The sequence below is a fragment of the Barbus barbus genome, assembly GCF_936440315.1.
Source record: "Barbus barbus genome assembly, chromosome: 7".
NCBI lineage: Eukaryota > Metazoa > Chordata > Actinopteri > Cypriniformes > Cyprinidae > Barbus > Barbus barbus.
The window spans coordinates 6,735,283-6,761,082 of record NC_136735.1 but is presented as its reverse complement, the minus strand read 5'-3'; the positions used below and the strand labels follow the sequence as shown (position 1 = coordinate 6,761,082).

Here is a 25,800-nt window from a genome sequence, read left to right as displayed (position 1 = left end):
AGCAAACATTTGCATCTTTGTAGCAACTATGAACCAGTTACCTTTGTGCCATCCAATCACTGTAGCGCACATTCAATGATATCTGCAATATTATATAATTCATATTAAATACATAATATTTGTAGTATGAACTTACAGCACATGTAATTTAAGATGCACGAAATAAACTACAATAACAGATTTTGAGTAAATCCGCGTTGCCCTTTTAAGAGCTGTTTTGGGTCCGCACGTGCTTTCCATATATGGAGGCTCGGAGACAAACAGCAGCGCGTTTGACCGACAGTAACCTCGCGCATCGCTATAAAAGCTCGGAGAAGAGGAAAAAAGGTCCGTCCATAAGAGCACAAAGCACCACCAGTAAAATATCGCTTTCAGAGAGTCGGAACAGCTCTCTTCTCAAAAGGAATTACAGTTTATATGAAATAAGGAATAATCATTTCAGAGCACGAAATAACTGTGAGTAACGCTGAGTTTATTTTGATTGAATTTTATACTAATACATAATTTTACATAAACCTAGTAATTCTGTCATCAGAAACACGCTGTTGTTGTTTTTCTGCACGACTTAAACGATCGTGTATTTGATCGAAAACACTTGATGAGTTCTGATGGTTTTATGCTTGAAAAGTTGTGTATTATTGACTGTTATTTTCATTCGTACGCTACTGAGAAAATGACAACTTTAAAAAAAAATAGACGAACAAAGTAAGCGCTGCGTGTTTCTTCAGCATCTGCGCGAAATGACCGAGAGTTACCTCTCCTCTCCTCTGCGGAACAATGAAAAGCGCACTCCAACTCTTTTGCATCTTTAAAATATCATGATTATAAACATGTTTGATGGTTAAAACAAAAGCTTAGGTCTGTAGTTCAGTGTATGAAGCGTATTTCGTGCTTGAAGTACAAATAAAGACTAAACAACCGATATTTGATGTATATGTGCGAGAAGCGATATGATGAAGAAAATGGTAAACAAGACAAAAAATAAGAAAATGCACGCGTCCGCTAGGGACGCTCTTTATTATGATGTTATGCATAAGAATCAGATTACCTAGCAGAGTTCCATATCTGCATAAACTGTTCAAAAATGACAGAAGCAATACATATAGGCTGCTAAAGAACGATACAGGTCTTTGTATAGAAACTGTAAATGGCTCAGTGACAAATAAAGGAGAAATAGGCTATTTTATAGTTCAAAGAAGTGTCATCTTTATATTCAAGTTGCATTTTTAAAAACAAAATGGCTTTCTGGGTGTTGGATGTTGCACACTGTATCATGGTCGACAACATTTTAAGCATTAATTAAATTAATACATAGTATATTACATGATACAGATTCATACATTCATTCCTTGATTCATACATTTAGTTAAGAATAATAACCATTCAGATTAATTTGAAAAAGCATTACTTGACAATTTAATCAAAACACCAGCAGGACATCATGATATTTATGATTCATTATGCAACGTACCAACCCACATGCTGACACTGTGCACTGCTTCCACTCACTCCTTGTAGTCTCCTATGCAAGATAAGATGAATGGTTTGTATATACGATATCAATGCCAAAACATGATTATTTGGAGGTGATTATGAATGAATACATTTTCTCTGTAAACGATCCAAAATCATTCTGTAGTCGTAGTTATACTTAATTTTCTGCCTTAATTATATGAAATACACAAGGAAATCCGCTGAAATGTTCAAGGGAAATTCTCACAATCTCTTGAATGTTTACTCATCCAAATGTCTTGTTTACTTTATTGCATCACTGTTTATTATAAAGTCCCATCTGGATAAAGGTGGCATGAGATACTTGACCAACTGACTGACTGATCAAAAAAAGCTTGGCATCATTAGTTTTATTTCTTTTGTTTGCTTTTTATTGTCTTACTAGTTGCAGAGAGGAGACACGGACAGTTTGGATCCGTGGCAAGATGGCTGTCTCCACTCAGTTGGGTTTGCTGTTGTGGAAGAACTTCACTTACCGACGGAGACAGACTGTAAGTTCATACCACATGCATTGAGCAACTGAGCAATCAATCATATACCAAAAATACCAATAAAAATATCAATATAAATAAAAAAAAGTTTCATATGCTACAAATCGAATGCCTTTTGAAACATGTGGAGTCCCCAGGCTCCCTTTTTTTTTGTTTGGTGACATCTGTGCAGTTCTGGGGGGTCACCAACAGATACCGCATTATACAAATGACCAACCCCCGCATTTAAAGCAATGAATAAATACATAGATAAAAAGACTAACTTAGTTACTTACTATCCTAATTACTTAGGATAGCGTGTTTTATTGTAAAGTGATTTTTAAGATGTTGAAGTAATTGTTATTTATTAGGGAAATATTTTTCCTTTGAATTACTTGTACTTATCAAACTGAAGGTAAAATGATAGCAAAACAAATAGAGTTCTGTCCTGTAAGTGAATGTACTTCAAAAAGCTGATTAAATGATAATGACAGCATACATACACTTGGCATTGAACGTATGAACAGGAGGTTCAGCGAATGAACAAGATTGTCAACAGGAAAGCCAGCAACCATCACGATAAACTGGATTTTCTGGACTTCATTAGAACAGTTTATTTAGGATATGTGAATAGCAGATATGTTGTGCTGTTGAATTCAGACTAAAGTTCATAAGGGAGGAACCTATACAATTCAGGATGATGGATGAACAAATAAGTAAATATACACACTATTGTGTCTTTTTTTTCCAGATTCAGCTGCTGATCGAGATCATATGGCCACTCTTCATCTTTTTCATCTTGATATCTGTCAGACTCCACTATCCTCCATACGAACAACATGAATGTAAGTGGCCTAAGATGGTTTTCCCCAAAACACAACCACAAAATGAATGCAAATGCATTGTATGAGACTTGAGCTTAGTTTTTAGACAGTGTCTTTCTTACCCAAGAGTTCAATATAAATCTGACTAAATTAGATTAAGAAAACAGCCGTTGGTCTGGTTTATATAATTTTGATTGTATGTTTCTAAAGCCGTATTGCTTTTGCAAAAGGTTTGCACTGAAAAGATCCTGAATGCATTTTATTTACCCTCTTGTGTCACCGTGTCTTACTTAATTCAAGCGTCAATATTTGCTCCTCTTTGGAAATCACACGGTCCCCAGGGGAGGTCAAGGACAGCAAAACAGCTCCAAGAACAGCATGAAATTTTATATATCACAAGATCTCTGAAACCCAGTTTTCTTGCAGTGTGTCCGTTCCTGTACTTTCTACCGTCACAACTAAATGTTAACTATTTTCGAGTTAGTTCCAAATCAGAAAATGAGGACCAGACGAATAGGAAAAATAAAACAATATTACAGTAGATCTGGTTTGTGAAAACATACACTCTTCAAACAAACAGAATCTATTTAAGGGAAATCATTTCTGCAGGGATGTTTCCAGGAATTGTGCGTGCAAACTGTAATTTTGATGTGTAAAATGCATGACCTTTGCCTAATTATTCTCCAGTTTTAATCAACTTTATTTTATTGCATTAAATGCATTAGATGGCAGGGATATGGTTGCAAAGGGCGTTTCTTGTTGAAGATTTAATGTCACAAATTTGTTCTAAATCTGATTCCTTTTCCAGGCCACTTTCCCAACAAGGCCATGCCCTCTGCGGGGACTTTACCATGGGTGCAGGGCATCATCTGCAATGCCAACAACCCCTGCTTTCGCTACCCTACCCCTGGAGAGACCCCCGGGGTGGTGGGCAACTTCAATGACTCCATGTAAGTACTTCAGGTTTTGGGTCTGCATTAGATTTTATAGACTATATATGGAAGTTTCCCTCATATATGTGTTACTGTCATCATTTACAGCATCTCCCGACTGTTCATCGATGCCAAGAAAATTCTACTCTACAGCCAACATGACAAGAGCTTTGAAGGTTTCAAAGGACTTGTCCGGGCCTTGAGAAAACTCCAGAGAAACACCAAAGGTACGTCACATTCAAACACCTTTGATATCTTCAACATACACTATAGTTCAAAAGTTTTGGAATGAAGACTTTTAAGATCACCAAGAATTCATTTACTTGGTTAAAAATACTGTAAAATCAATAATAATGTGAAATATTATTAAAATTTAAAATAACTGTTTTCTACTTGAATACATTGTAAAATGTCATTTATTCTTGTCATGCGATGCTGAATTTTCCGCATCATTACTCCAGTCTTCAGTGTCACATGATCCTTCAGGAATCAATTTAATATGCTGATTTAGATCTCAATAAAAATGTATTTTTATTATCAACATTAAAAACCGTAGCACTGCTTGGAAACCATTACACAGTGTATTTCAATATTTTTTTGATGAATATAAAGTTCAAAAGAACAACATTTGTTTGAAAAAGAAATCTTTTTGGAATGTGATCAAATCTTTGCATCCTTGCTGACTAAAAGTAATTTCTTAAAAAATCTTATTAACCCAAAACCTTTGAACAGTAGTGTGTGTTAATTTCATTACTTTTAGTGTATGTTGTGCTAAAAGAACTGAAAGAATAATTTATGGACGCATTAATGAACCAGAATCGATACATGGAATCAGAATCTCTAGGGTTCCCTTCACTTATGTTGAGATCAATGTTTAGTCAGTCTTTTGTGAGCAGTATGCATTTAAAGGTCATAAGTTCTTCTCTTGGTTTCAGTTACGTTTCAGCTTCTAAAGTCACTCTACTTGATTGCATTGTTAGCTCTCACATTGGTCTCAGTATAACTAGCTGGTTCAGTGTACAATTAAGTTGAAGTAGTGACCCCCCCACACCCTAATTTCCAACGAGCATCAGTGTATCCAATGAAATGGAAACAGCAGGGGGATCTGTCTGTCTGTTTCCTGTTGGAAAATCAGATTAGGTGTGGTTCCTCATTTGAGATTCAGTGTTGAACGTCAAATAGGAAAGGTTCTGTATTAGTAATTTTTTGACTATTGGTTACTACAAACGTGGTCATTAGTATCTGATCATTTTTTTCTTTTGCTTAAAATATTTTTTTTTCATTACAGCATTATGTAGACCTATGGCAAGGATCTTTTAAATGCATAGCTATGCAGCTGACAGGTGGTTGCATTACAGCCCTGCATAAATCTGTATTATATTCTGTTATGTAGATTATTTTTTGCCCGTTATTTGATAACCTCAAGTATGATCACTTGTAGAAGTGACACTTGCAAAAACCACTAACATTCACAATACACTTGCTTATTAATGGACAACTTTGTGACCTTTATTAAGACTCTTCGTAACGGTTGTTGAGAGAGGCTTGTGGGAGTTGCATTTACTCAAAGCATTTAATTAATGTCCCCTGAGGAGCTGCTGTTTGCACCTGGGGCTTGAGGAATAGGATGCTGGCTTTGCCCACCGTGGATTAGAGTCACATGATCATTTCATGCCACAGAGATGCTTACGATTCATATGTGTCAATGCAATCTAGTAATATGTTTGAAGAAGGTATGTTTGAACAAACAAAATTAAACCTTTTGGACCATTTAAGAGTGTATAGCAAATGAGATGTCTTTGATATCCTAATTGTTTCTTCTAGAAGAGTAAAGCATTCAATGGAGATTTGATCTGACTCTGATCTTAAGATCTGTCAGATGTGTCTTCTGAGGAAAAATGTTAGTAATCCTACGTGCCTCAATGAGTTTCATAAGAGTTTCAAAACTGTTTCTCAGAGATGACTCAAATTATCTGAGCTATATTTTGATCTTTTATTTTATATATTCTTTTTATTGGCAACTATGGTTCCATGTAGAATTTTTAACATTCATGGGACCTTTCCATTCTATATAGTGGAAATGATATGGAAAAATGTTCTTCACATGGTTCTTTTAAGAAGGTTCTTTTATGGAATCCCTGTGAAAACCCTTGTTTGGAACCTATTTTTCAAGCGTGTATGTTTGCGAATGGATTTGTGGGTGTTTGTATTGTTTTTGTACAAAATCTGTACTCTGCGCCCCCTGAAATTTTGTATAGCTCATTTCCCAAAAACGTCCTGAATAGTTAAAGAACAATAAGAGCTGAAAAGTGCTCTCTGGTGGTTTCAGAGAAGCGGCTGGGGAATGACCTGTAGTAACCTCAGAGAAAAGAGACTGACTCAAACCAGTTCTTACCGATGACTCTTCTGGAATGTTCTGACACGCAGCACAATGAGCTCTGTGAAGAACACTGCTGTAGTTGCTTTCTGTTGTTGTTCCTCCTTCCTTTACCGTGGACATCTTGCATGATGAACTCAGAATTGAGAGCTAAATGAGCAATTCTCTCATGACTGCAGGAGTAACCGAATGCAATAGTTCAGCTGCATTACCTCATTCGCTTTATCATTGTGTTGGGAATTGCAGTAGGGTCATACTTTCACAATGTTCTGAACGACATCCTTTGTTAAAAATAATATTATTCATGGTGCAATTGTAAATCACTGCTTTATGTAATGAATTCAAAAAACGAATAAAAAAAAACAATTTGACCTGTGTTATTCAGCATTATTCTTACATGATGCTATCTACTCAAGTATATACATTATATAAATAGCTTGTATAATTGATGTATATGTATTTAAATAACTTACAATTTATATTATTTATATTATAAGTAATATATATATATATATATATATATATATATAATATTTAAAAAAGTAAACATATTTATTATAATATTAATATTATTAATAATATTAATATTTATTATTATTTATATAATATTTATTTATTTGTCGGCATGATTTTGATGTGATGTTATCAAACTCAAATATTTAAATTAGTAGTTACATGCACAAGTTACATATATTTACATAAATTCTAGTATTTATAGTAGTAGTATTATATATATATATATACGTGTGTGTAATATATAATATATATATATATATATATATATAATTATAATATTATAGTATGTTTTATATATATATATATATATATTATATATATATATATATATTTTTTTTTTTTTGTGTGTGTGTGTGTGTATATATTTATATATATATAATAGTACTATGTTTTATTAATGTGTATTTACATAAATATTATTTAGAAATTCTTATTCTTTTTCTCCCAGGGTTCAAGCTGAAGGACTTCCTCCGTGATAATGAAACGTTGTCTGAGTTTCTTGAGAAAAATGCTACCCTGCCCAAGTATGCTGTGAGACAGATAGTGGAGGCTAACGTCAACTTGGAGAAGGTAAATGAACTGCACAACACAAGCTGTTTAAAAACCCTTGAACGGCCAAATCATCAGACATCAGGAACTTTTTTCACAAATGTATGTTGTTTGCCCTCCTGGTGTTGTCTTTAATTACCTTCACACATGTATACACAGCACTTAAAATATTTCACACACCGTCTGGTGTAGTCATTAAATTGCAGGCTATCATCTATCTTGGGATCGTTATGTAACGCACTGGTTCGTGCAGATATGAAGCGATCGGTTTTTCAAAGCCCTGTACATGCATCCATACGCTCTCACATGCGGATGACCTTGGTGTAATGGGATATGAGATCACGGGCAGATGCTGTGGATGATGGATGTCCTGCACAGCTGTACACGTGCTGCAGTGTGCTTGGGGGGGTGGAGTCACATGACTGTTGCCCTGCAGAGCCACAGCCACAGGACAATTCCTGGAAAACTGACACAGGCCGACCGATTCCCAGCACCTCTGACAGATGCGCCGCAAGATAGGGACCGCTTTGATAACGCCATACTTCCGTTTATTGAAAATATGCCCAGCGTTTCATTCTTCACATAGCATATGTCTAAAAATAGATAAATTCTTTATGTTGCCCAGATAAAACCAAATACAGTTGCTCCAAAAAAACAATTTGGATACTTAAGCTGCATTTAAAATGCAAAAAAAAAAAAAATGTGTTTTTTTTTGTTGTTGCATCTTTGCATTTTTAAACCGTGGTCTATGTGCATATATTATGAACATATAAGAAACTGAGATAAGTCATATCTTAAGTGTTTCCCACATTAGCCTTTAGACATCATGTCAGAACATCCTGTTCTTAATAAATGAATGGTGGATTGTGTCTCTGAGAGAGTGACGGAGCTGATAGAGAGTCACGATCTTACAAAAAAGTAAAGAACAAGACTTCTTTTTTTGGGCAGGCTGTGTTTAAATCTGTCTGTTGGGCAAAGGCTGTCCATTGCCTTTTTCACAAAAGAAAGAGCGTGTAATTACGTGATCACGTAATGTTCTTTCTTACAATCATTTGCACCCATTCTCTGGAGATCTGCAGACTTAAATGTATCATTTAATAAATATAAGCTCGCCATTGAGAGTCTATAAATGTGATTGACTTGTGTGTAATAGTCACATGACATTTATAGCTCAGATGATTGGCTTAAAAAGTGCAGAAACAAAGATGTTTAGTTGGTTTCAACTGCTATTTGTGATACACAGGTGCTTATTAAAGGCTTCAGCGTTCATCTCAGAGACCTGTGCAATACTACATCTCTGGAGGAGTTTGTGACTATAGCCGACAAGGACGTGTCTCAGCAGACGCAAAACATCATCTGTCAGTCATCTGCTGAATGGCTGAACAACGCAGAGAGCCACTTCCTATCCAACCTTGACTTCCTGAAGCCAATACGGGTAAGTAAAAACAACTGTTAAAAAAATAATTATTAACCGATATCAAAAGAACTAGAATACAAGAACGAAAGTGCCCATGTTAATGATTGCTTGTGAAGATGTGTATTATGTCCCTTATATTTCACATAGAAGTTGCTTACTGGACTATAATAATGCAATAAATGCCACAATAAACAAAGGAATCCACCAGTTCTGTAAACCAATTACACACAAACTAGGACAAGTGTATATTTTTGTATTTTAGACCCAGTGAACTCTGAAATCTTCAAGCAGTATAGAATAACATTGTGGTCACATAATGGTCACTTTTACATAATATGTTTTTGCCAATCAGAATAATTATTTCAGCATATTTGTGCATGAAAAGGGAACAGCGATGGCCATCAGCCAGGAGTCTTCACATATTGATGTCTTTGTGTATGTTCACTTTAGACTCGTTTTCTTTGAACAATGAGATTGCAAGATGCCAGGTCACTGCTATTTTTGCGCAGCGATTTAGTTATGAAAGCAACGGGACAATGAGGGCTTTGACATTTTTTCCTAAATAACAACGTTATAGTCCAGAGTTAGTGTATGTGGCTTGCATGCATTTACATTGCCTTACTAACAGCTTACGACTTAAAAGATGCTTAATGCATGTTAATGCAAATTTGTATCTTCCTACAGTGTGAAAGTTTTTTGTAATTTTTACAGAAAAAGTACAAATGCTGTTAATTGGTTAACTGTAAGTTGCCTTACTATATACTGTAAACAGGAAAAGGTAAAAGAGTAAATTAACTGTGTATGACCTACTGTTTATACAAATATTGTTCATGTTCTATTGACAGAACTTAGGATGAACTGAAATGTTGACAGTAAAACATGTACAATATAATTAGCTTATGATGTCTTTTTTATGTTTTGTTCATGCAGAAAGATGTCAAGTCTGACCCGAAGATTATCCAAGATGTGTCTATAGCAACAGACAGTCTGCTGGAGAGTCTGGGAGCATTAGCGGTGGAGGTAAGAGCCCCCGAAAATATCTCTCACCCTGCTTTTAGGGACTGAACTGGACACCAGAGCGATGTGTTTAATTCCCACCCCCAGCTTCCCAAATGTTCTTATCCCATATTAGACTGGATCTGGCTAGTCAGGACAAAAAAAAAGAGATTAAAAACAAGTTTGAAATATTAATCAAAATGTCTTATTATAATGCGATAAGCATCAATGACTGTTTAAATGGTAATTATGATTACATTACTTGTTTTTGATGTGTAATGTTGCATTATGCTTGTCCTGTGCTTTGGGGCTAATGAGTCATTAAGATTTTTGTTTTGCCCCAACATTCTTAAAAATAAAGGTTCTTTAATGATAAAGAACTTTAAAAATCCATGGAATCTTTTCATAAAAGGTTCTTTATAGTGGAAGTAACTAAGAAAAAATTCTTCTTTTGAAAACTGTTCACTGAAAGGTACTTTGGGTACCCAAAACAGTCCTTCTATACCATCGCTGTGAAAACCCGCTTTGGCCCTATCAAGGTTTTGCTTAAAGAGACAGAAAGTTCTGTTAATAAATAGCTATTTCGGTTAGCATCCCACACGTCTTTGTCCATTAGAAAATCCTCAGAGCTGACGCTTGACATTTCAGCCATACACTCAGTGTTGCCACTCACATGTATTTGGTGTCCAGCGTTTAGAAACCAAACCTGAGCGTTAAGTGAGTTAGCAGCAGACGTTTGGCCCATCACAAGACTCCCGGTTCCCTCCAGTGCTGGGCAAAAGTGCAGAGCTCGACAAATGTGAAGTAGCTTGCTCTTAGAAGTGAAACAGGGACACACTTACTGTTTCCTCATCATCTCACAGGGCATTTGTTCATGGGGAATGTGTCTCACAAGCAGTCTCTTCCCGGTTTTATCACCTGAAACAGAAACAGAAATTGAGTCGACGTCAACGCTGCCCTGACCGACATTAGTTCCTCTTTGTTCTCACATAAGCAATGCAGACATGCGAGCTGAACTCCAGTAACCCTCGCTAAAGCCAATGGCAGAGAGGTTACTCCAGGTCGTGCTTTATTTCTCCAGTTACTCGGCCGTGTTTGCATGTCTGTTTTACCTCCAGGGCTTCCTCAGACACCTCATGATAGCTTACAAGGCGACAATAGACATAACAATTGATGACTAGCAATCGCATGCACATGAGAGGGAGCAGATGGATCCTTTCCTAATGAGATCCCTGGATGATTTGGGTGCACCAATCTCATTCTTCCAGTAAAAATGAATATTAGCTTTGCAGAATTAAAGGACGGTGCTGTTTTAGTGCATGATTTCTATTGGCTGAGTTGATTCCCTGTTGAAGTTAATGGAAAATTGTGGATAAGCAAATTAACCTGGCAGTAAAACTCTTTGTTTGCTTCTCAGCTGTGTTGATGGTGATTTTAGAAACGGCACGTGATAAAAGTGTTTACAAGCCTGTGAATCATGTTGACTCATCTTTTACAAATCTGACCGACTTTAACCCGTTTGCGCGAATGCTTATGTAACACCACGTAAAGCCATCCATTTATCTCATAAAATGAAAACGCTCTCGTTATCATCATTCTCATAGCCCACTTTTTCCACATGCATCCATTAACGTGATGGAAAAGTCAGAAAGTGTGTTATCTTTTGTGCTCTTGAGGTCCTTCTGGTTTGATCAGGAGAATGACCGATAGTAACCTCGTCCTCGGCAGGCATGTGTGAGCGTGTCACAGCAGTGCCTCTGTTCTTGCTGTCGGGCAAGCGGCACAAGATATGGTTTTCATAAACTCCCTTTCATTCCTCTCCACGCTCCGGATTACCCTGAAGACACTTACATTCATCGTCTATTTTTATACTTTTGCTGGGTTTTTCTCTTAGTACTTAAACATAATTAACCATCATTATTTACTTACCCTCATTTCCAAACCTGTGTAGGCCATTTTGTCTGTTTAGAATGCAAAACGGGGCTTTTGGATTGATTTAAAAATCAAAATAAAAGCATCATTACAACAGTCCGTGTGCTATTTTTTAAGTCATACGATAGTGTCATGTGAGGAACCGACGGAAATTGAAATCGTTATTCAATGAAAGTGAACACAAATGAGAAGACTATCAACTTACGTTTAGTCTGTTCCTCACTCAAAGGTGTTGTATGGCTTTAGAAATCGTGAAATGTGTGCAAATTTCTCTTTTCGTGTTTCACATTAAAACGACAGTATATATCGTGCCATACGATGGCGTGGAAATAATGACATAATAAAACTGGCTGCACAATACAGACATCCAGGAGCAATAAGCACGTTTCTGTATTATTATTATTATTGTTATTGTTGTTATGTTTGGGTTTGGTCAGCATGGGTAACACCCTTCAGCTGACAGTGACAACACTTCATAATAATACACCCTCTGACACATAGAGGTATAATGTCCCAAATGCAGGCAGGCACGTGGACTGCACACCTTAAGACATCCAGGTCACTTTCAAGCAAGATTGTGTAACGGGATAGCGAGTTTTGAAATTAATATCAGCCTTTCTCTTTCCTTTCCTTACAATGAATGACGTACTTTGAGAGAACTGAATAAATACAGTACAGGGTGCTGCGGTGTTTACATTTGCTTTTCTCAATGCCAGACAAATAGTTTTAAGCAATTCCTTAGCATAAGTAAATGTTTTGTGACGTTTGACCCGTCTTCAGAGTGAGCGGTTCTTCACTCATCCGTGTCTTTTCCATGTCATTTATTTAGACTTTTATTTTAAATTTGTACGTTTCAGAAGAAACTTCACCCAAAAATGAAAATTCTGTCATCATTTACTCACCCTCAAGTAGTTCCAAACCTGTATGTTCTGCCGAGCACAAAGGAAGATATTCTGAAGAAAGTTTGTAACCAGGCTGTTTTGGGGCTCCATTAACTTCCATAGTAGGAAAAAAAATACTATGGAAGTCAATGGTGCCTCAGAACTGCTCTGTTTCCCACTTTCTTCAGAATATCTTCCTTTGTGTTCAGCAGAACAAAGATATTCATACAGGACCAGGTTTGGAACTACTTGAGGGTGAGTAAATGATGACAGAATTTTCATTTCTGGAAATGAACATATCTCTGTAAATAAAAAGATATTTAATGATATTTAATGAAAAAAAGTCAGAATCAGAAAAATCGGAAAAATCAAATGAATACTTTTATTCGGCAAATACATTAAATTGATCGTGAGAGTAAAAACATTTCTAATGTTACAAAAAATCAATTTCAAATAAATGCTGTTGTTTTAAACTTTCTATTTATCAAAGAATCCTGACAGAAAGCCACAAAAAGCACCACAACTGTTTTCAACATTGATAATAATAATACATGTTTCTTTCAGCAGCAAATCATCATATTAGAATGATTTCTGAAAGATCATGTGATACTAAAGACTGGAGTATCGATGCTGAAAATTCAGCTCTGATCGCAGGAATAAATGACATTTTAAAATATATTAAAACAGAAAACAGTTATTTTAAATTGTCTTCTTTCAATAATATTAAAAAATCTTATCAACGGCAGATTTTTGAACGGTTGGTTATATAAAGACTTTTACTGAAATTTAAGCACTTTTTGACTCTCACTATTTTTCAGCTTGTGAGTATGAAGAGCTGGCGGGACATGCGCAACGAGATCCGGTACCTGACGGGCAACAGCACACAGTCCCCCAACCACATGTACCAGGCCGTGTCCCGTATCGTCTGCGGTCACCCGGAAGGCGGAGGCCTGAAGATCAAGTCCCTCAACTGGTACGAGGACAACAACTACAAGGCCCTGTTCGGGAACTATGGCAATGACAGCGACAGCGATCCCGTGTCCGTTTACGACAACTCCTCCAGTGAGCAAAGCTGTATTGCTCTTTTTTCCATCCTTTGCAAAAATTAAATATCTCACGTACCCTGCTAAAACCCCTCTTTTGTTTAGCGCCCTACTGCAACAGCATGATGAAGGGCCTGGAGTCGAGTCCCATATCCCGCATGATCTGGAGGGCTTTGAAGCCGCTGCTCATGGGGAAGATCTTGTACACCCCAGACACCCCTGCCACCCAGAGGATCATACAAGAGGTCAGGAGATGGCACTGAGTGAAACTAATTATGCTAAACTAGTGTTGAGCAGGTTTCTGTGAGTCAAAGATTAGAACACACATTCTCATTCTGTATTATTACTGTTTTTAATATTTTTTCTAATAGCAAAGTCATCAGAAACTCTTACTTTAGTAGTTTTCATATAGTTTTATAGCATTTATTAATATTTTGATAAATTTTGATTTTTAATTTTAGTTTGTTTTAACAATTTTTTTGTTATATATATATTTGCTTCAGCTCATTTTTATTTGGGTTATTTTTAGTAATTTTAGTGTAGCAACTTCAACATAATAAACAAATTTAGTTTATTATTTTATTATATATTTTATTGCATTTATTTTATTTCAGCTAGTTGCCAGAGCAATATTTTTTTTAATTTTTAAAGTTGATTAAGTTTACATTTTTCAAGTGTAAGTTTTTCATCTAATATTTAGATTATATTAGATTATAACTAAAGCTAGAGGAGCATCCTAACTGTCTCTCTGTTTGTCTCAGGTCAATAAGACGTTTCAGGAGTTCGGTGTGCTCAGGGACCTCGGTGGCATGTGGGAAGAGATGAGACCTAAAATCTGGAACTTCATGGAGAACAGTGAGGAGATGGACCTCGTTCGGGTGCGTCTCACACACACACACACACACACATCTTTCTGGATGCAGATAACCTTCCTGAAACAAAAGTCACTCCCTGTGTCCCAATGTGCATACTATCCACCCTATCTGCCCTAAATAGTATTGAAAATTACTAATATCACATAGAATTTAGGATGGATAGTATACACATTGGGACGCAGGCACTGTTCCTGTTAGTCACCTCTGAGCACATGACTGCTGCGAGAAGCTCCAGTGGTGAACTTCACACTACCACCTTTTGGACAAAAGCCATACTGCATTTTAACCTCACCACTGAACTCACATGGCACACAACGTGTGGCGCTTTGCAGGACGCACACTTATTACTGGAGATCTTCATATCCTTGGAGAATTCTGAGGACCTATTTGTAGCTAAACTAATGAAAAAGTGTGCTGCTTTAGGTGTTTTGTTGTCATAGGCACAAAATGCTTAACTCGCTGTCACATTGCTATGTGCATGACTTTCATGCAAGGTCGTGCTGAAAAAATAAGTGAATAAATAAAAAAACTAATTTAAATTGGATAAATTTTTATTAAAATGTTATTATTTTAATTATTGATGCACTAATTTACAGTACAGTACAATAATGAAATGCTTCATAAAATATAATATAATAAATATAATAAGACTTTATAGAAAAAAGCTTTATTTACCTTATTCCAAATATTTGAAATATCTTTATATTATTATCTTTTCACAGCATAAAGTATGTTTAAAAGTGTGTAGTAAAAATGTTTTCAAATTATTAAATAATGTTAATATTTAGTTTTTTTGTTTACTTTTACTGATGCATTAATTTATAGTACCATGAATAAATCAATAAAAATTTGATTAAAATAAGTATGTAAATAAATAATAAATCTAACAGTGTAGTACAATAATAAGGGGAAAATGTAATAATTTAACTTAATATAAAAATAAATATTTTCCAAATAATATTTTAGACATCTTTATAATATAAATTTTTATGAAGTGCATAATAAAATTGTTCACAAAAAGTAGCATGTCATAATTTTGTTAACATTTAGTTTTTTGTCTACATTTATTGATGCACTAGTTTATAGTACCAGAATCTTGATCTTGTACGGCTACATTAGCTACGTAATATTTCAGTAATTAATTGAATGCTATTTCTCCTCAACAGACGCTCCTCCAGAACAACGCTAGCGCTCGCTTCTTTAACGCCAAGCTGAGCGGGACTGATTGGCGTGTGGAGGACATGTCCAGCTTTCTGTCCAAGGCCTCAGAGGACACGCGTCCCCATGGTTCAGCGTACACGTGGCGGGAAGTGTTCAGCGAGATGGATCAGGCCATCCAGACCATCTCACGGTTCATGGAGGTATGCCTGTATACACACTCGTCTTCATTACACAAACACAAAGATTAGATCTGACTGGCTTGTTCATTATAATTGACTTGACTGATAATGTCAATGGTTATGTGGACGTCTTATGATCGCTGCTAATCAATTAAATGGTTCTGAGTTTTCAGATCATGTCTTACTTTTCTGGGTCAGTGTGTCACTCTGTCAGATAAAGAAACACCTCTCAGTTCTCCACTGAATCACAGTAACAAATCAATTATGCTGCAAACCACCAAAGCAGGTCAAGCCAGTCCAAAGTTAGCCGAACTGACTGATTATTTCATTAAATAATCGTGTAAACTGGCCCTGAATTTTTTGATTGCCAGAATTGCATCATTCTGTCAGCCTGACCCCGACTTCTTTTCGATAAACTGTTTATTTTCATTCTCCCCTGAAGTGTGTGAACTTGGATAAGCTGGAGCCGGTGGCTAATGAGGAGCGTTTGGTAAACAAGTCCATGCATCTGCTGGATGACCGCAAGTTTTGGGCTGGGATAGTGTTTCCTGACATGCAGGCCAACACGTCCGACCTGCCGCCCAACATCAACTACAAGATCCGCATGGACATCGATAACGTGGAGCGCACCAACAAGATCAAGGACGGGTAGGAGACATGCGTTTCTGATAATGGAGAAAATAAGCAGGATTTTAACTCTCTGAGAGCTGATGGTTGTGTTTCGCTGTAGATACTGGGATCCCGGTCCTCGAGCGGACCCGTTTGAAGACATGCGGTACATCTGGGGCGGCTTCTCCTACCTGCAGGACGTGATTGAACACGGCATCATACGAGCTCTGACCGGCAGCAAGGAGAAAACCGGAGTTTACATCCAGCAGATGCCTTATCCCTGCTACGTGGACGACATGTAAGAAACAGCATTCTTCAGCTTTTAAACTGAACTTTAAATGAACTCTGAAACTCGGGTTTCATTCACAGCTTCATGCAAAAACAAATCAGTAACAATTAGGCTCTGTGCTGCATTGCTGTCTTGAAAGGGTTTTCAGTCTCTTAGATGCCACAGGTTCCCAAATATGATTGTCTTCATGCAAGAGATTGACCCCCATCCTAATATCCTCAAAAGGCAGCTTTATTTATTCATGTATATTTTCAATTTAAAATGTGAAAAATTATAAATATGTGTAAAGTGTGATTTAGTTTTATTTAATTCAGTTCATTTTTTTTTTACTTTGCTTTCTACAGATTTTTTTATTTATTTAAAATCTAATTGGTATGATATATTTATTATTTATCTTCAATCAAATTGCTGTTATTGTTTGCTAATTTCAATTTTTAATTTGATAATTTTTTTTTTTATTTTACTTTAATATTTTTACTTTAATTCTACTTTTATTTTTTTGTTTGTTTACTTATTTAAATCTATTTTGTATTGTTTATTTTTATTCTAATCAAATTGCTATTATTGTTTATTTCAATTTTTATCCATTTTTTATTAATTTTACTTTTGTTTTTAATTTACTGTAATTTTATTTGATTTATTTATTTATTCTTTTATTTATTTGTTTAAATCTAAATGTATTTTAATCTATTTTGAAAATGATATTTTTTTTAATTATTTATTTATTTATTTTTTCATTTTTATCTAAACAGTTCCCAGTTTGAAAACCCCTCTAATGCATTAAAAGTCAGCTGACTACTAAGTTATCTCATATCAACTGAAGTAAAACCTCAAAAGTGACCAGTGTGCTATAGATTTGATTTCAGTAAAGTTAGCATGTTGCCAAGCTAAGAATGTGATATTGTAATAAGCATAGAAACACAAATAATGGGTATAATTGTCAATTATTAACTATACTGAGTTTATTTCAGTGCATTATGAGATTAAGAGATGCACATGATCCTGCTTCTGCCCTAAACTAGGTATCTTAGCAGATGTCTTTTGAAACGGACGTGCTCTTGCGTGTTTTATCAGCAGCGAATCAGCCATTATTTATCTTCATGCTGAAGGTGTAACCCATCCTGTCTGCTCTGCCCTAGTTTCCTGCGGGTAATGAGCCGCTCCATGCCTCTGTTCATGACTCTGGCCTGGATGTACTCGGTGGCCATCATCATCAAGGGTGTGGTGTACGAGAAGGAAGCCCGGCTCAAGGAGACCATGAGGATTATGGGTCTGGATAATGGTATATTGTGGCTGAGCTGGTTCATCAGTAGCCTGATCCCACTGCTCATCAGCGCCGCCCTGCTGGTGCTCATCCTGAAGGTGCGTATTGTCAAAGACTGATATAAAAATATAACCCTAACAACTATTTAACATGGTTTTGTTTGTCATGTTTTGCTCAGATGGGGAATCTGCTGCCGTACAGTGATCCTGGCGTAGTCTACTTGTTCCTGGCCTCGTTTGCGGTCGTGACCATCATGCAGTGTTTCTTGATCAGCACGCTCTTCTCCCGCGCTAACCTCGCCGCGGCCTGCGGGGGCATCATATACTTCACTCTCTACCTTCCCTATGTGCTGTGCGTGGCCTGGCAGGATTACGTCGGCTTTGGAGCCAAAGTAGTAGTGGTGAGTGTAAATGTTATTCATTGATGTCATCTGCTTTGCCTTTTGCAATTACCCAGCGCCAGGGGTTTTCAATATTTTAGATGCTGCGGACCCCCAGATATATTCATGCGAGTCGTCTACATAGTTTGTATAGTGTTATAAAGACCCAATTTATACTGTGAAAAAATATATTGTAAGATGTTTAAATTACTGTAGGTACTGTAGATGTATTATCTATTGATTGATTTATTTGAATCAAATTTGTATTTATTTATTTTTAGCTATTTATTTCAATTTTAATTATTATCTTTTATTATTTTAAACAAATTGATTTTTAATACAATTTTTATTAATTTATTTATTACCACTTTTTTGTATTCATTTTGAAATAGATTTTTATATATTTTAAACTAATACTTGTTTATTTATTTATTGCTTATTTATTTTATCTATTTATTTATTTAATTTATTATTTGAATTACATTTATTTATTATTATCATTTTTATTTTATTTATTTTAGTATTTATTTATTTACTTACTTTTTAATTATTATTAACAATTTTATTATAATTTTATACATATTTTATTTAGTTATCTTCATCAAATAATGTTTTTAGTTTAGTTTTTATGCATTTATTATGATCACATTTTTATTTATTTATTTTAATCTATTTTACTATTTATTGTTATTATTGTAATAATTTTTATTTGATCCTTTTTTTTTGTTTAATCCAGTTTTTATGCATTTATTTATTATAATCATTGTTTTTTTAGTTTAACCTAATTTGTATGCATTTATCTGTTATAATCAAAATGTTTTTTATTTATTTTCAGTTTATTTTTAATCAATTTCTATTATTTATTTTCATCTTATTTTTTATTATTAATTTCTTATTACATTTTTTACACCCCTGACCTTTGCTGTTTAGAGGTGATTCCCGTCATGTATTGAACACCTCCGTCTCTCTTTCCTCAGAGCCTCTTGTCTCCGGTGGCGTTCGGCTTCGGCTGTGAGTACTTTGCTCTGTTCGAGGAGCAGGGTGTGGGAATCCAGTGGAGTAACCTGCTCTCCAGCCCCATGCAGGATGACAGCTACAATCTCACCACATCCATCTCTCTCATGCTCTTCGATTCGGTGCTCTACGCCATCATGACCTGGTACATTGAAGCTGTGTTTCCAGGTACGTGGCTTTTTTGAAGAGATGTACTTTCAAGACAACGACAGTTTTGGGATGTTACTCATGGTCTAAAAATGTCACTCCGACAGGTCAATATGGCATCCCACGACCCTGGTACTTCCCCTTCACCAAGTCATACTGGTGTGGAGAGAAATGTGGTGGGCTTACATCAGCACCGACCAACAAGAAGGAAAATGCTGAAGGTAGAGGAATGAAACCAAAAATCTAACCAAAATCTGATATTTATGTATCTTAATTTTCCTCTAATATACATTAAAGTTTTCAAGATGGAGCCAAACATCTGTTTGATCTGTTTTCTAGCTGTATGCATTGAAGAAGAACCGGCTCACCTGGATCGAGGTGTTTACATCGAGAATCTGATGAAAGTTTACAGCAACGGCAAACTAGCGGTGGACGGTTTGACTCTGGGTTTTTATGAGGGTCAGATCACCTCCTTCCTGGGTCACAACGGTGCTGGGAAAACCACAACCATGTACGACAACTCAGATCCTCAGATCCTTTTATATCTGATGTTAATAAAGTGATGATGTTAAGAAGATAAGCTCAATTTTTCTTGTTTTCTTAGGTCTATCCTCACTGGCCTGTTTCCACCCACCTCGGGCACCGCTTACATCCAGGGCAAAGACATCCGCACCGATCTGAACACTATACGCCAAAACCTGGGCGTCTGTCCACAGCATAACGTCCTATTTAGCATGTACGTTACACCAAACACAGATTTTAGGAGCTCAGTTTTTTTGTGTATATGACATAAATAATAGCAGCTCTAAATATGGACCGTGTTCTCATTGCATGTGTTTCAGGCTCACCGTGGAGGAACACATCTGGTTTTATGCACGTCTGAAGGGTTTGCCTGAGGAGAAGGTGAAGTCTGAGATGGAGCAGATCGTGATGGACCTCGGCTTGCCTCATAAACGCAAATCTCGCACCAACCAGCTCTCAGGTACGGAAAGCACATTGTGTAACAGCAGAGATTTTGCTGTACCATTTATATGATTTTTTCTTTTTATGCTCACCAAGGCTGCATTTTTTTGATGAGAGAATTTTTTTCCCCCGGATTCTTTGATAAAAATACAAATTTTGTAAGAGCAGCATTTATTTGAAACAGAAATCTTTTGTAACATTGTAAATGTCTTTACTGACACTTTTGATCGAATTAATGCATCTTTCAAATGTTTGCACAGCAGTGTATGATCCATTTTTTGTTGAAATGCCAGCTAAAATAACTGTATTGCGGTATAAAAGTACTCATATACTGTGACTATGATGAAACGGTAACAGAACTAACTGTTATGGTCTTTATAGGAGGAATGCAGAGGAAACTATCAGTAGCGCTGGCATTTGTTGGAGGGTCAAAGGTCGTGATCCTGGATGAGCCCACAGCCGGAGTCGATCCTTACGCTCGCCGGGGCATCTGGGACCTGCTGCTCAAGTATCGCCAAGGTAAGCAGATTCTGTTTTAGTGAACACCATCGTGTTGATCTAGTTAAAAATGTCCATTAAGTCGTGTGGTTTTACCTTCAGGACGCACAATCATCCTATCCACCCACCACATGGACGAAGCTGATATCCTGGGGGATCGCATTGCCATGATCTCCCACGGGAAGCTGTGCTGTGTGGGCTCCTCTCTCTTCCTCAAGACCCAGCTGGGAACGGGATATTACCTGACGCTGGTGAAGAAGGACTTCGATCTCTCGGCCAGCTCCTGCCGCACCTCCAGCAGCACCGTCTCCTACACCAAAGCAAGCCTCAAGAAGGTGCGAATGCTTAATATGTAGTTTGGCTATAAGGGAATCTCCATATTTATATTACTGACTCAATCTGAAGTTTTCTTGGTGCCATATTTTGTGATTTTCATTGTCTCTGCAGGAGGACAGTGTATCTGAGAGCAGCTCTGATGCTGGACTGGGCAGCGACCATGAAAGTGAAACCACCACCATAGGTATATAGCTGAGTTATTATCGTTAACTAAAACTATTCTACTAGTTTGTTAATTAAAATAAAGCTGAATTAAAATAAGCAAATGTGAAATACATAGAAATGTTAGATGGAAATGTAAACTAAACAAAACTGAACTAATTGAATCACTAAAATAACTAACTCAAATAAATAAAAAATAAAACTGAAATAAAAATAAATTAAAACGAAATATTAAATGGAAAACAAAAATTAGAAATGTTGATGAGCAAGTAATCACTGTACTTACTAACTAAAATAAAACTGAACTAATACTAAAACTAAAAGTGAAATAAAGTATATATATAGTATATATAAAAAAAAATTAAATATTGCAATGGCAACTAAATGAAATGAGGTTAAGCTGAAGCACTAAAATACTAACTAAAATAAATAACTAAAACTAAAAACAGAATTAAGATAAATGAAAACTAAATATTAGATGGACAAAAATGATAAATCTTACCTAGAAATAAAAAATTATATTAACTAAATATTAATATTTAATAAAAATACCAAAAAAATTAATGAAAACAAAAGTACATAAAAAATTTATGGAAATGAATGTAAAATTAAATTTAAAACTAAAAATATAAAAATATAAATCTAATTAAAAATATTCATAAAAATTTTAATATTATAAATAATACTAAAATAACACTGATATATGGAGTTTATAAACTTTTAAAATGATAGTTTACCCGAGAATGAAGTTCTGGCATTATTTACTCACCCTCATATTATTCCAAACCCACTTGTTTTGGAGCAAAGCTCTAGTCATGCACGCATTTTGAATGTTTTGTCAACTCTTTCTGTATTCCAGACATCTCCTTGATCTCCAATGTGATTTTCAAGCACGTTCCTACAGCCAGGCTGGTTGAAGATCTCGGTCACGAGATTGCTTACGTTCTGCCTTACGAGTCGGCCAAAGACGGAGCGTTTGTGGAGCTCTTCCATGAGATCGACGACCGGCTCACTGACCTCGGCATTTCAAGTTACGGCATCTCTGACACAACCCTGGAGGAGGTAACGAATCATTGAAAACCCTTCAAATCTCAGTTTATTTCATGCAAGAATGTGAATATAATTGGTTTGTATTTGATTCTTTTGAGCAGATTTTCCTCAAAGTGGCAGAGGACAACGGTGTTGATGCTGAGATGTCAGGTAAAACCGAACACATTTTACTTTCACGGTTGCCCGTGCTTACTGTAAACATTTAGCAATAGTGTCTCTGGAAACATATGGAGTCACTGTGTTTCTCCTGTTTTGTCGTGGATCAGACGGGATCATACCTGCACGCAGGCACAGGAGACATGCTTTTGGTGACCATCAGAGCTGCCTGAAGCCTTTCACCGAAGACGTTGATTTCAATGACTCAGAAGGTGATCCAGGTAGTTACTTTATCCATCCTTCATCCTTCGCTTACTTTAAATATATTTTGAAATCTGAACCATCATCTCATGTGTTGAAGTTTGATGTATGCGGTCTAGAGCATGGCCAGTATTTTTTTCATTTGAATCAGGGTTATTTTTATTTTACACTAGTTTAAAATTTTGATATTTTTTGGCATTTTTACTTTTATTGTTTTATAGCTAATTTTACATTTATAGTTACTTTTATGTTTTTTATTTAAATTTTAGTTAATGTTTTAGTAATTTTGTTGTTTGTTTTTGTTGTTTTTATTAGATTTTTAATTTTTTTTTAGTGAAATTATAACTAAATTTAGAAATATTGCCTTAGCAAATAACTAAAAAAGTAATTTTGATATTTCATTTTATTGCAGTTAATGTTTATTTTATTTCAATTAGTGTACATTTTATATTTAGTGATAACAATAATGATTTGAATGCACTTTTTATGTTATTTATTTATTGGAATTTATGTAATTTCTGTTTTAGTTAATCAGTTTGAAACTGATTCAGTGATTCATTTGTTCATTCATTTTATTGCTATGTATTCTTATTTTGGTGCATGTGATTTCATATGACTGAAAATAAATTATTATTTCTTTTGCTTATTTACTGGAAGATATGGCATTTGGTAAGCATTATTCTTATTAAACTGTTTTTGGGTTGATGTGCACCTGCAGAATCTCGTGAGACGGACTGGTTGGGCGGCGCTGATGGTAAAGGTTCACACCAGGTGAAGGGCTGGAGTCTGAAGAGACAGCAGTTTGTAGCTTTGCTCTGGAAACGCTTCCTGTACGCAAGGCGTTCCCGGAAAGGTTTCTTTGCTCAGGTATGGTCTTCATACAATATTTAACAGTGCATTTCTGTGTTGTCTGTTTGCAGTTGCTTAAATGTAATATACTAAAAAACGTATCTTTCCAGATTGTGCTTCCCGCTGTGTTCGTGTGCATTGCTCTGGTCTTCAGCCTCATTGTCCCTCCCTTCGGAAAGTATCCCAGTCTCGCTCTGGAGCCCAGCATGTATGAGGAGCAGTTCTCCTTCATCAGGTACACGCTACCGTCCAAACATTTGCACCTGCTCTTTAATTCCCATGATTCTTTGAGAGTCTGATGACTGGTTTCTGACTACAGCAATGATGCACCAGAGGACAGACAAACAAACAAGTTATTTGAAGCTCTGATGGACAATCCCGCTTACAATGAACAATGCACAGATGAGCAAAACGCTGCGTGAGTCTTCAAACTTTTTTCCAATTTTGCTTTGTTGTAAATTAAAAATATTAGTGAATACATTTGCATTTAGAAAATTCTTATATTTAATTGAGTCTTTGTTTTAATTGACAGTCAACTATGAACATTCCTGTAATTAAAATCCCAGCCCTTTATTTCAGTTATTTAGTTATTATCAGAGATATTGATTTATCTGTTTATTGGTTTTTCAACATTTATCAATTATCAGAGATTATCTATATAAACTTGTATGGAAGCTGGTTTGTGCCACTGAATAAAAATAAAAAAAGGTCATTGCAACTCACAATTATGACTTTTTTCCCTCCGAAATTCAAGAAATAAACTAGTTGTGTGTCAAGAAGTCAGTATTGCGTGATATAAAGCCACAATTCTGATTTAAAAATTGAGGATTTCGAGTTTGTATGCAATTGTGAATTATAAAGTCAGAACTGTGAGATATACACAATTTAAAAAAATATCAATATTTGACTTTAAAATATACAACTGCGTTTATATCTCGCAATTCTGAGAAAGGCATCATTGCGAGAAAAAAAGTCAGAATTGCAAGACATAAACTATCGCAACTGTGAGTTTATATCCCACAATTCTGCCTTTTTTATTTGTTATTCAGTGGCAGAAACAGGCTTCCATAGATTTGAGTATCCAATAAGTTTTTTAAAAAATGTGGGGAATTAAATTTTTTTGTGTGTGTGTGTGTGTGAAAAGTAGCAAATCATGTCCGATTAAAGATGGAGAGTGGATGGTTCCAGAGGTTCCCGAGACCATTCAGGATATATTCGTAAAAGGAAACTGGAGTATGGAAAACCCATCGCCTCTGTGTGAGTGCAGCTGTGAAGGAAGAAAAAAGATGCTTCCCGAGTGTCCGCCAGGAGCAGGGGGTCTGCCACCGCCTCAGGTAGACATAGTCACCAAATACTTAGCAATATTGCTTTATTATGTTTCAATGACAGTACAACCATCTCTTCTGATTTCCCTTAGATCAAAGTCACCACTGATGAAACCTTGCAGAATCTGTCAGGCAGAAACATTTCAGACTACTTGGTGAAAACATATGCACAGATTATTGGGAAAAGGTGAGTTAAGAAATAAATTCAGAAATAAAGGCTCGCTTGATGTTTCTGGTTTTCATTCTCCTGAATGTGCTTTAACTCTGAGTTGTGTTGTTTTGTCTGTTCAGCTTGAAGAACAAGCTCTGGGTCAACGAATTCAGGTAAACTCATCAGTTCAGATCTATTATGATGAGGAAAGGAATAATAATCCAGTGGAAGATTTGGGCCTCAAATCTGTTTCTGATTGGCTGTTTTGCAGGTATGGTGGATTCTCATTGGGTGCTAGAAGCTCTCAGGCCCTCCTCCCCTCTGGTGATGAGATCACCGATGCCATCTCTCACATTCGTAACCGCTTCAATCTTCAAACGGTATGTCACCTGTGTTACATTTATGGCTGATGTTTAAACACCAGCTAGGGCTCATAAACCTGAAAGCAGTTGTTGCCCAATGCTTGGGATTTACCTGCCTTCAACCTATTTTTATTGTGCAACCCACAGGGAACCGCAGCTGACCGCTTCTTGGGAAGCCTATCAAATTTCATCCGAGGTCTCGATACCAAGAACAACGTGAAGGTGAGTACTGACTGGATGTATTTGTCTGACCTTACAAACATAGACGTCATGTTTGTCACAGTCATGATGAAGTTGTAAAATAAAGACTTCACACAAGTGCTTGATTATGTAAATGTGTCTTGGTGCGTTTAATCCATCAATAGATTTCCTGGCAGAGCG

General features: G+C 36.0%; 1 protein-coding gene across 3 annotated transcripts in view; it reads left to right on the top strand.

The window, feature by feature from the left end:
* Window positions 1-252: 252 nt before the first annotated feature.
* The window catches only part of LOC306872361 (phospholipid-transporting ATPase ABCA1-like), a 33,907-nt gene continuing 8,359 nt past the window's right edge, over window positions 253-25,800 (top strand). Inside the window, exons 1-35 of one of the 3 annotated variants that reach the window (XM_079420876.1) lie at window positions 253-456; window positions 1,898-2,003; window positions 2,734-2,827; window positions 3,615-3,756; window positions 3,847-3,965; window positions 7,080-7,201; window positions 8,424-8,615; window positions 9,528-9,617; window positions 13,225-13,468; window positions 13,555-13,694; window positions 14,211-14,327; window positions 15,491-15,685; window positions 16,107-16,312; window positions 16,395-16,571; window positions 17,702-17,924; window positions 18,005-18,226; window positions 19,183-19,387; window positions 19,474-19,587; window positions 19,706-19,877; window positions 19,971-20,102; window positions 20,209-20,348; window positions 20,711-20,848; window positions 20,930-21,162; window positions 21,275-21,347; window positions 22,185-22,387; window positions 22,477-22,525; window positions 22,642-22,752; window positions 23,451-23,599; window positions 23,692-23,816; window positions 23,901-23,999; window positions 24,729-24,915; window positions 24,999-25,093; window positions 25,198-25,230; window positions 25,329-25,437; window positions 25,567-25,641. In XM_079420876.1, coding sequence (XP_079277002.1) covers window positions 1,938-2,003; window positions 2,734-2,827; window positions 3,615-3,756; window positions 3,847-3,965; window positions 7,080-7,201; window positions 8,424-8,615; window positions 9,528-9,617; window positions 13,225-13,468; window positions 13,555-13,694; window positions 14,211-14,327; window positions 15,491-15,685; window positions 16,107-16,312; window positions 16,395-16,571; window positions 17,702-17,924; window positions 18,005-18,226; window positions 19,183-19,387; window positions 19,474-19,587; window positions 19,706-19,877; window positions 19,971-20,102; window positions 20,209-20,348; window positions 20,711-20,848; window positions 20,930-21,162; window positions 21,275-21,347; window positions 22,185-22,387; window positions 22,477-22,525; window positions 22,642-22,752; window positions 23,451-23,599; window positions 23,692-23,816; window positions 23,901-23,999; window positions 24,729-24,915; window positions 24,999-25,093; window positions 25,198-25,230; window positions 25,329-25,437; window positions 25,567-25,641 — 4,791 coding nt within the window. In that variant the 5' untranslated portion in view covers window positions 253-456; window positions 1,898-1,937. Of the gene's footprint in view, window positions 457-1,897; window positions 2,004-2,733; window positions 2,828-3,614; window positions 3,757-3,846; window positions 3,966-7,079; window positions 7,202-8,423; window positions 8,616-9,527; window positions 9,618-13,224; window positions 13,469-13,554; window positions 13,695-14,210; window positions 14,328-15,490; window positions 15,686-16,106; window positions 16,313-16,394; window positions 16,572-17,701; window positions 17,925-18,004; window positions 18,227-19,182; window positions 19,388-19,473; window positions 19,588-19,705; window positions 19,878-19,970; window positions 20,103-20,208; window positions 20,349-20,710; window positions 20,849-20,929; window positions 21,163-21,274; window positions 21,348-22,184; window positions 22,388-22,476; window positions 22,526-22,641; window positions 22,753-23,450; window positions 23,600-23,691; window positions 23,817-23,900; window positions 24,000-24,725; window positions 24,916-24,998; window positions 25,094-25,197; window positions 25,231-25,328; window positions 25,438-25,566; window positions 25,642-25,800 lie in introns of all 3 variants that reach the window. The other 2 variants (XM_079420875.1, XM_079420877.1) reach the window with 2 other exon arrangements.